This window comes from Amphiprion ocellaris, chromosome 12 (genome assembly GCF_022539595.1).
Source record: "Amphiprion ocellaris isolate individual 3 ecotype Okinawa chromosome 12, ASM2253959v1, whole genome shotgun sequence".
NCBI lineage: Eukaryota > Metazoa > Chordata > Actinopteri > Pomacentridae > Amphiprion > Amphiprion ocellaris.
This window is the reverse complement of record NC_072777.1, coordinates 23971034-23982607: the sequence shown is the minus strand read 5'-3', so window position 1 is coordinate 23982607 and position 11574 is coordinate 23971034. Positions and strand designations below refer to the sequence as shown.

The 11574-nt window shown below is 40.3% G+C and overlaps 1 protein-coding gene across 2 annotated transcripts in view; it reads right to left on the bottom strand.

The window, feature by feature from the left end:
- Nucleotides 1-3304: 3304 nt before the first annotated feature.
- dse (dermatan sulfate epimerase) overlaps nucleotides 3305-11574 on the bottom strand; it is a 29184-nt gene continuing 20914 nt past the window's right edge. For both annotated transcript variants that reach the window (XM_023296974.3, XM_023296973.3), the window contains exons 5-6: nucleotides 9303-9510; nucleotides 3305-7820 (exon numbers count right to left, since the gene is read on the bottom strand). In XM_023296974.3, coding sequence (XP_023152742.1) covers nucleotides 6074-7820; nucleotides 9303-9510 — 1955 coding nt within the window. In that variant the 3' untranslated portion in view covers nucleotides 3305-6073. The remainder of the gene's footprint in view (nucleotides 7821-9302; nucleotides 9511-11574) is intronic.

Sequence of the window (11574 nt, the reverse complement as noted above, 5' to 3'; positions counted from 1 at the left end):
TGTGGCAGTAGCAGATAGGAAAAAAAGTAAAAAGAAAAGCAGCACTCAGTGCACAGATATAAATAGATGCTTTCTCCTTAGAGAAGAAATAGAAATGCTTGTAAAAAAAAAAAAAACCTTGTGAAATTGCACATATTGACTTATTTACATTTTGTTGCAGTTACTTCATGGGTGATCTGAACTACTGGGAGCAGGTTTGATTGAACACAGTCTGACTGCTGCAGGAAGGAAGGACCTCCTTCAAACATTGTGGGTGAAGCAGTCTGTCCCTGAAGGAGCTGCCGGTGATGGTCCTGTTTCCTGCAGGGGGTGGGAGATGTCCTCCATGATAGACAACAGCTTTGTCATCATCCTCCTGTCTAACACCAGCCCAGGACAGAGCTTGCTTTCTTAACCAGTTTCTTTAGTCTCTTCCTGTCTGCAGCCGTGATGCTGCTGCTCCAGCAGACCACTCCATACAGGATGGCTGATACCACCACACAACCATAAAAGGTCCTCAGAATTGCTCCCTGCACCCCGAAGGACCTCAGTTTCCTGAGCAGGTGAAGTCTGTTCTGACCTTTCTTACACCGTGCGTTGGTGTTCTATCTCTAGACATGTTTGAATGTCTTTATCAATAAATGGTCAAACACATGTTGAGTGTCAGTTCAGCTCTTTGTTCCACACATGTATATGTTCCTATGTGATTGGTGTCTTGCAGTCAGAGTGTAAAGAATTGAAGCTGTCAGAGGCTTTCTGTGGTGAAGAGGCTGCAGGACATCAGCTGCTCCAACAGGTGACGCCTTTGTTCTTTGGCTCCAACCAGAACCAGCAATAAATCAGCATGAGCTGCAGCTTATCCACCTCATAGAGTGTATAATAAAGAAACCAAGAGGTTTTAGTTGATAGCTGTCTCTAGTGAATGACCAGCAGTGTCTTGTTCAGGTTGTGAGGAGAAGTAAAAAGCTTACAGCACCTGGTATTCCCAGGTAGTCTCCCATCCAAATACTAACCAGGCCCAACCCTGCTTAGCTTTGCAGATCAGATGAGATTGGGTGTATTCAGTCTCAGAAACAAACCTACAATGTAAGTTCTGTACCTCACATGATTCAAATCTCCACTCACACCTTTTATTTGTCCTTTGATTGCTCCAGTACTGATTGATGCCATCATTTAAGCCAATTTACAACAACACCTTGTAGGAAATGTGGTGCAGAGGTAAGTTCTGTGCCTCACATGTTGAAGGTCCATGGTTCAAATCCCCACTCACACTTTTTATGTGTCCTTTGGATGCTCCAGTACTAATTGCTGGCATCATTTAAGCAAAGTTAGAGCAGCATCTTGTAGGACAGGTGGTGTAGAGGTAAGTTTTTTGCCTGGCATGTTGAAGGTCCCCGGTTGAAATCCACCTTAGTACCTTTATTATCTTCACCTCCTTAATAGTTTTGTGTACCATCATTTACGAAAACTAACAGTTACACCCAGTAGGAAGGATAGCGCAGTGGTAAGTTATCTGCCTCTCATCCAGGAGGGTTTTGGTTCGAATCCAGCCCAGGGCTCTTTTGACACTTTTTAAGATAAGATAAGATAAGATAAAGTTCTTTATTTCTCCCCACTCCAGGGGAAATTTACATTGTTACAGCAGCTTTATTTACAATATATACATTGGCTGTATGACAACCTCTTTCAACCATCATTACAACAAAGTCCATGAAGGACCTTGTGTGAAAGATAGCTCACACATAGGTTGTGTGTCTGTCATGTGGAGGGTCACGGTTCGAATCCCCACTGGGAACCTTGTGGAGGATGATAGCGGAGTGGAAAGGTTGTGGTCTGTGGTGTGGAGTGTCAGTGGATTGGAGTTGAAGGGTGGTTTCCTGCAAAACCAGGAAGTTGCTGGAAGAGCGCAAAGAGCGCAAAGAGCGCAAAGAGCGCTTTGGCGAATTTTGCCCAAATGTGAAAAAAAAGCTTGAGCAGAGTGGGGGATTGTACCTGCACTCTCCAGGTTCCAAACCACCATCACTACCTCTGGACTACCGGTCCTACATACCCAAATACAGGCTTTTCTTCTATTCGTCAAGGCGGTGACATCAACACTGAAAGAAAAAAAAAACAATCCACAAAATCTAAAAAAGAACATAATCTACCTACAACTTTTAAAGAACACGCTAAAAAACACAATACTAAAAAGTCACACTCTTCTCCTCATCACTCATTTTTACATTTTAACACAATTTCAAAGCCACACAAATCACATTCTTCATGTCAAATCACTTCTCTTCACTACAAATGGGAGAGAACAGCAAACAAATAAAATACAACTTATGGCTTAAATATCTTCAAAATCTCTTTGCTATTCCTCTACATTCAAATTCCTCAACACCACTCAACAATCACCTGCAGGATCTCTTACTTCTTTCTTAGCTCTGACAAAACATCTTCAAGACTCTGAGAAGACAACTCATTTTCAACACATTTGCTGCTTCGTCTAAGTGTCCACACACATCTCCAGTCATCCACAGGCCTCACCACTGATCAGCTGCACAAACTTACATCTTAAACTTCTCCAAAGATAAAATACAGACAAGACGCACAAAAATGTAATTGACACCCATGGCCAAAACCCAACAGGAAGTTGGCCATTTTGAATTAATTGTCATACGTTTTGACGATTTTGGGTCATTTTTGTACATTTTCAAAAGCTATAAACTCAGACAGGGTAACACCGAGAGAGCAGAAATTCGGCCAGGATGTACAGCAGGCATGGGTGATCAAAAGTTATCAAAACGCTCACCTTAAGTCTGAGGGCGTGGCCATGGTGGCCTCGTGAATTTTGATGCTTCGCCATGAAACATCAACTGCTGTGTAACTGCCCTAAACATGCTCCAATCTGCCTCAAACTTTACATGTGTGATCAGAGTCCAGTCTTGATCACATCCATAGGCCGACATAAACTCTCGGTCGCAGCGCCACCTGGTGGATGGAAGGAAATGCTCTACAACTAGCCTGGACATGGTCCGATCTGCCTGAAATTTTACGTGTGATCAGAGTCTGACCCTGATCGCATCCATAGGCCAATATACACTCTCGGTCGCAGCGCCACCTGGTGGACGTGCGCGGATTCGCCGACCAGCAAGGATGCGAGGACCCGTCCAACGCTGCTTGCAGCTTTAATTTGGAATTAGTATTTTTCCATTTAAGTGCTGTTCTTTCATTGCTTGTTAAGGCTCTAACTGCATCGCTCTCCTGGCCACAGTATTATCCACATATATGACCTTTGACGTCACACATTCACCAGACACCACACGAAGTGAACGCACACATATGCATGTTGTAATTTTATTTACAAATGGTAAAAAAAAAGACAGAGACCATAAAAATATATCTTGCTTTAACATATATACATTTAAATGCGTGACTATGAACTATGTAGAACAGTACAAATCTCAAGTACAGGTGTGGCGACGGTGCTTTAGTGGCGAACCTTGAGATCTTTGAGACAAGGCTGGACCTCTGAACACTGCAAAGGACAAACTTCACACAGACTCTGTTTTAAAGCTCCACAGAAGCTTATTACATCAGAGGTGGTCTGGTTTCATCTCAGCAATTCATCAATTCCTATTTGGAATCATTTTTTTTTCCTGAACAAGCACCCGTTGGGGAGATCTTACCAGTATTAAGGCCACTGTTAGAAAAACAGTCAAGACATTTGAAGAACGCAGTTAATAAAAAAACTGTAATATAGAAAAGTTTTTTGTTTTTTTTTTACTACAATAAAACCGTGTTGTCCAATAATTTACAGTCACATGTAATTGTAGATTCCTTAGCTAGGAAAGGCCCGTTCGGACGATGCTAACAGTTTTCACTAAACCAGTTGTTTTGTTAAAGTTTTACCAGGAAACAACATCAGATATGTGGCTGTAGATCAGTTGAATCAACCAGCTAGTACATTAGTTAATTTTAAGCAACACCCAATTGTTTCAGCAGTTGTGTCGTGAGCAGCAAACTGTATGCTAACTGTAAGCTAGCTGGTTCCATTAGCTGCTGTTGAGTTGTGATATTATTGAACATTAAAGGATGGAAACAGGTACATTAAGGTCAACAACCAGTTTATATAATCAGCACTGTTTTTAATTGGTGGTAAAGTTGGTATTCAGCTACTTAAAGTCGACGTTAAACTCATGTCAACCTTATTTTAGCTCGTATTTCTCTCTGCGTCTCATGTCTTGGTTGATCTTGAGCAGCAGTGGAAGGAAAATAATTGTATTTACTTTGAGGTTTACAATACAAATAATACTCAGCAGATACACTGTGAAAGTTCAGGTGAGGAGAGCTAACACTGTGTTATATAATTCAAAGGAGCACCATCCCTGCCTGCTTCAAGGTTAAACTGATATAAACTGTAATGCATCAGCATTTATGTTCCAGTAGCATAATGTGCATTTGTGTCAATGGAAAATACTGCAGAATCAGTATGTCTAGTTCTTTCCTTCATGTGTATTTAATGCTGGTAATTCTGTGCTTTTATAACCCTATAAGACTTTGAACATCCAAATTTTATTCAAGTACAGTTTGCAATGTGAGACTTAATTTTCTATCCAGAAACAAGCGGCTTCCTTAGGGCTTGCTCTAGGGGTTCAGGCATATGGGTTCTGTAAAGCATCTTGAGACTATTCTAATTGCAATTGGTGCTATATAAAAAGGAATTGAAATTGAATTATTACAAGAATAAATTTCTAATTTACAGATTAGTATCGTTACGTAGTTTGGGCTGTAAAAATAAAAAGGCCTGACCTGATTCAACCTGAAAATAATTACAATATTGAAGCTGGGACTTCTGGAGAAATACTCCAATAAAAATAACTCCATTATCATCAATAAACTAGTAATGTTGACTTTCTCATATTTACTACAATAAACATAATATTACAATGATGAAGTTACAATTTTAAGGCAAATAACACGAAAAAAAAAGAAGTGAAGAATGTCGAAGGCAATAGAAAATAAAAATTCTATTTTGAAAATTAAATTCCTATTATTTCAATTAGAGAATAATTTTGGGGTTACAGTCATTATCAGCAGATTCCTAAAGAGCATAGAAGCCGTTGGACATTACAAGAACAAGAATTGTAAAATTATGAGACGGAGTCATAATATTTCAAGTGTTAAAATTGTAATTTACATGAATAAAACTTGTAATATTATGTCATAGGAGTCACGATATCAAGAGAATTGAAGTACTTACTTTCAAAAAGGAAAACATTCTTCATATATACTGTATATGTAGTATGTCAAAGTTATATTGAAAAGGGAAAATGCTGGAATCATTGTGCACAATTTTATTGTATTGTAAAAAACACCGCTTTACTCCGCACCATCATCCTCCACCACCTGCTCTGCAGTGATGTGTACTCTGCTACATGTGCTGCAGACAGTGCTGAGGGTTGCAAAGAATTTAGTCGGAGCACACTGTGCTGGAAAAACTATGTGATGACACTGTTTTTAAATGATCTCAATCATATTTTTTGGCAAAAAAAGGTTTTAAATCATTTACTAACATACTATCATCTGACCAGTACATTATTTAGGAGTAACACAATAATGAAATTAAAGTTAATATTATGATTAGTCATAATAATATAGGATGAAACCTGATATATTACAATGTAGAAGTTGCAATATTACAAAAATAAAAGCCGTAATATTATACTTTAAGATTATAATTTGCATCTGAGGATTGATGCTATTTGTGTCACATAATTTTGCATCTGAGATAAGTAGATGAAATATTTTTATAGGGATCTCCTGACATTATGACTTTACTCTTAGATATGTGTGTTTTTCTTGTGTAACTACAACTATTTCCTCTAGCACATTTACAGATTTACTCTCAAAGTATTAACATTTTTTCCTGACAAAATTACAGCTTTATTCTACTAACTTTTTGTTCTTCAAATCTCCAGACAATTTTTTAAACAGTGGCCCTGATATTGTCATAAGACCTGGCTCAGAGTGAGGTGTGAGGCACATTCACTTCACCGTGAACAGCAGGTCACTGATCTGCAGATGGACGACCTCTCCAACGCTCACGATGTTAGCACTGACTGTGAGAGCAGGAGGAGTAGAGGTACAGTAGGATGAAGCAGTCGATCAGGAGGATGGTGTAGAAACATCTCTGAGTGTGCAGACTCCGACCCCTCTGAAAGCGAGTCAGTAGCACAGCTAGCAGTAAAAAGAAGGTGGCAGTGTTCAGGAGGAGGAACAGTCTAATGTAGGAAGCTGTGCTGGGGAGACTCTCGCTCCCTGCTGTGGCCACCATGTGAACCTCTTTGAATTTGCGGCCCTTGACAAAGCCGCCCTTTCTATTCTTGCGGCCATCTGTATAATCCATAAAGGCCCGTGAGTCTGCGTCCCCCTCCTCCGGACTGTCCTCATAAGTTCTCTTTGAAGTCCTCTGTCTCTCCTTCTTCTCATTCACCTCAATCTGTGCAAAAATGTCAGGCAGATTCTCAGAAAGCTTTTCCCCGAGGTTCACTTTCTTCCCCCCTTTGCCTTTGCTCTGTTTCTTGGACATGGCGAACATCTTCTCAATGACCTCCTCCGTCTTCTTCTTGTCGGAGAACTGGAGGAGGCGCTCTGCAGTCTTACGGAAGCTGGCAGTGTTGAGAACCCGTCCCAGGATGTGCCTCTCCATCTGCTGGAAGACGGGTTTGACATGCTGGAGGTTGTCCTCCATCACGTTGACGTATTCCTCCACTTCCTCAGGCGAGCTGTCTACCACAGCCGCTGACTTCTCGAATACAATTTTCTTGTGGTCAAGTAGCACCATGGAGAACAGCGGCTTGCTGGTGACCTCTCCGGTCAGCAGGTAGATGGTGTAAGTGTGGTCCTTGGTGAACAGGTAAATATCCACCCTCTGATCATCGCTACGCAGGCTGAAGCTCTGCACGTCCACACCTGGTCCAAAGAAAATGTACGCCACCCTGGTGTGAGGATACCTCAACGGCATTGTGACGTTCACATAGTTAGAGCCATTATAGGGGTACCCTCGAGGGTAATTCCAGTAACCCAACACCCCTTTGTTACTGTAGCTGGTGTCATCCATCCAGAACATCTTATATTTATCCTCTTTATGTGACACAAACGCTCCATGAACACCATCTATCTTTGTGCTTTGGAACGGCAGCTCCGTGTTGTGAAAGAAGGCACTCATGGCCCTGACTGGGCTGTCTGGATCCAGGTGGATGTGGTCCACGAGGAGCAGGAGCTGCGGGTGAAGAAGGAGCAGGTTCCTCTGGAAGTTCCTGATTTTCAGTTCTGGATTATAAGCGGAATGTCCCTCGCCTCGGATGAAGACCATTCCCTCTCTCTCCATAGCAGCTTCCACTCTGCCCTGAGCATCAGCTGCAAGCCCCACCTTGTATTTCAACCACTTGGAGTCGCAGGCTTCTGTAACTTGTCCCGCCCACGGCTTAAAGCAGCTCCCTGAGAACGCCGAGCCAAACAACACCGCATTGTTCAACAAAGTGTACTTGGGTCCGTACAGTCCTTCAGTAATGAACGGGACGCCGTTGGGTGCAAAGGTGAACGTGTTCTGATCGGGGTGCTCGTGGCCAGCGTTAAAGTTCCTCCAGCCTTTGATCCACTCCTTGTACTTGTTCCTGTGAACGATGTCGAAGATAGCGCGTCCCCCGAGCTTCCCCGACTTGAAGGACAGAAAGGTACAGTTGGTGTTGGCAGGTAGAGTGCTGCCATATGTGACCACGCCCCAGTCCTCGAAGTAGTGGAGCTGCGACGTTCCAAAATCTGACGGGGGTTTGGGGATCAGGCCTGGATCATACCTGCAGCACAGCGAGAAGACCGAAATCAGATGGAGAGAATACTGATAAAATACAAGCAAAAAAAACACACATAAACTGCTGTCTTGTTCTCAGTTCTTGAATTCTGCATGGACTGCAAGGTTTGGACCACAACAGGTCTTACTCAAGTTACTATTTCAAGTAAGACTGCAACTAACAATTATTTTTATTGCTGATTAATCTGTTGAATATTTACTTCAATAATCGATTAGTTGTTTTATCTACAATATGTGCAAAAAGGTGAAAAAGTTGATCAGTATTTCCAAAAGTCAAAGATGCTGTCTATAAAAAGTGTTGCTTTGTCCTTAACCCAAAGATAATCAGTTTACTGTCACAGATGAGAAAATAAATCAGAAAATATTTACATTCAAAAAGCTGGAACAAGAATGAATTTAACTATTCATAACTAACTGACTCATCAATTAATCCCTGCAGATATACTGCAGTTAATTGTTTTTTTTCAATTTGTCTCTTCTGCATAATTACTGCTTTAACAGTCACAGACATGAATACTGATTACATTACAATACTAGTGCCATATTTTACAAGGTTTCAGCCCATTCTTTTTTAAAATAGATTTTTTACTATTTTAAAGAACATTTACAACAAAAACACATACAAGTCAAAATAAATAATAGAAAAATCCCACCCTAACAGCCTATTCTTTTTAAAATCGAGAAACTATATTGTTTGAAAGTGTAGAACGTCACAATTCAAATGGTGTAAACCATTTTAAGATACAAATACTACAGCCACAACAGTTCCTTACTTTGCAATAAAAGTGTCAGCTAGTGCTGTCATGAAACAGGACATTTGAAAACGTCATCTTGGTTTTTTCAACCATTTTAAGGCACAAACACCATGTCAAGAATAATGCCTTACTGTTTAATAAGAGTACACACTAGCACTGTCATGATATCAGATTTTCACTAGACAATTATCATAACCAAAAGAAATTCACCACAATGATATCATTATAATATCTATTTGAAAATGAATCTTTGACTTTGTTAATTGTATGTGCTTGCCCCTTTTTGCATATAAATTACACTCAAGACAAAAGTGTTCAAATAGTGTTCAAAATTTCATTCATTTGCATTTATAATTTGGAATAAAACTGACAGAAAACTTCAGAGAATAGTTCATATTCTGCCTACTTTGTTAGCTCCTCACACATTCCCAGCTGCTGTGTGAAAGTGTCGGGTTCCTGCAAAGCTACAAAATTAATATTGATGTTGGAAAGACGGCGGAGAGTTTCAGATACTGACCACCCAACAGGCTGTTCGGTTGAAGTGTACTGACACTTGGAGGAACACTTGTCTGGTTCAGTTCAAATAAACTTGGTTTGTTTGGACTGCTGTGAAAGCTGTCGTTCAAAACCTGGATCTTCGTAAAAATGTGATTAGAAGATGAATTTAGACCCACTGGTGATTTCATATGATGAAACTAAACTGAGCAGCTTACCAGATGAACTCTGTGTGTAGAGTACACCATCGCTGGCCTTTACCAGGCTGCCCTGGCCCTTCAATCACTCTGTTTTGATGAATCAGGTCTGCCAGCCAGTTTCCACTGCCATTACGCAACACGTAACGGTCCAAGAAGACCAGCTGGCTCTCTGGTCCGTAGAACCAGTTGTAGTTGGAATCTGCGATACCTACAGTTCGCTGAAATCCTGGTGAAAACACATAGAAGACAACATCAATGGTGGTGCCATAAATTAAATCCCATAAATAATGGGCACACATGACAATTAAAATGCTGATGTTCTGAGTGGTACTGAAGCTTGTAGTGCCAAAAATGCATAAAAATATCACTTTAAACAATATGTGGATTCTTTGTAAATTACAACAGTCAGAGCTTATTGCAAAATATTTGGCCTGTGGTCACAAGTATGTAACAAAAGTGCCCTCCCAACACGAATGTTTGTGACCCAGCTCAGTCCCACACCAAGTGCAAATTGTACACGCTGTTCTGCTGTCTATAATTATGCAAGGAAAACCTTACAGTCTGGTGCTGAGAGGGTTCTTAGAAACCAGCTATAGTAACTACAGCATGCAATCACAGTCAATCATTTGTCAAGCAAAAAACACTCAAGATCATCAAACATCTTGCAGCAGAAACACTGTCAAGTGACATTTCTTTGCACTTAGTATGGCTATGGGCACTGCTGGACACTGAACACGGTTTCCAAGATAATTATTACAACATTTTTATTAATAATATTGTACATTAGTCATGGATTAACTGCGGTGACCACATTAGAATGATCAGTGTTGCAAACATTCAACACTAGCTTGTTAGCTGTACATGTTTTAGCATTCAATATCACACAATTGACTCTACAACTCATGACGTTTTCACACTCTTTCGTGACATTTGGATTTAAAGTAACTTCCTTTGGCACTTGCACCTCTTCTAACACTTCCAACTCCTACCATCCAGCGGACACTTCACTTACTTTCGTCCTTACACCCAAACTTACAATTTAACTGATTTCAGGGTTTATGCTTTAACTGACGTTCCAAACTCGGTTAAGCAAATGATACATTCCTTCACTTCACTCGCAATACAATTAATATTGCTTTATTTTCTCCCTTTTCCGTTGTTCTTCAGTTTTTCAATCAAAAACTGAATGTAAGACTTCTTCTTTGACAGTATTTTTATTGTGCAGTATCAATAGTGTCACTTCAGAAAAAAAGTTTTTAGCACCTCCTCAGCCAACACTAACATCAGTCAGAGAAAAGGTGAAAATAAAGCAAGACAGAGTTTGCCTGCAGGCTCAAAATCATTTAATCTACTCTGCTCTGAAGCTGAAATTATTTTCTCAACAGTTCAAATGATGGTCTGAGCATTTCAGATAAAATTTATGAATGCATCAATAACACAACGGTTTGCTTGCTAGAAGTTCCTTTAGCAATTAACCCCTCCTAGTCTAATACAACTAACTACTCGTGTGGGCTCTAGGTTGCTAGCATACATCATACACTGCAAGCTAAGAAGTCAAAACTAGACCTTTCTCTGCCTGTATGTCATCAACTATCCTTTGACAAACTGTGTTTCAGCTCTGGGATTTGAAAAGACTTGAACTTGTGGCCTTGTAAGCACTGATTCTAGCTAAGTGTAACCACACACAAGCAAACTGAAAACAGAGTTCGTCTGAAGAAATGTGAACAATGATGTTTATGTAGCAATAATAAATAGGAAATCTATTTTCTTAATTTCTCGAAAACCATGAACTGAGCCCACACCTTCTCCCGAGGAACACGACCCCTGCTGGTTTAGAGTGCTACATGACAGTAAGATCCATTGTTTCTCAATGCCACAGGAATCTGCAAAGTTTTACAAAAGCATTTTGCAATTAAAGTAGCCTCTATTGGTGTGTAAAATGATGTGGTGCAGACAGTTGTTTCAACAGCCAAAACAAATCTGGGACTCCACCAGAAAACAGCTGGTCAACAAGATAAAAGAATCGAAGAGATTCAGAATAATCGTTGTGAATTCACTTCCAACACTTTCTGCCAGAGCTGTTTCAGAGAGCCTTTATTCTAGAAGTTTGTGAGCTCTACTGGAGGACTGGAAGAGCATCCTTCACTAAAGCGATCAATAAGAACAACTTTGTATTTATTTCCCTCTAGAGGGACTTGTGGACCCAAAAAATAAAGTCCTGACTTGAACAGGCCTGAAAAGGAGTTTTGACTTGAACTGACAGTAACATCTGTCAGTTTGGCTGACATTT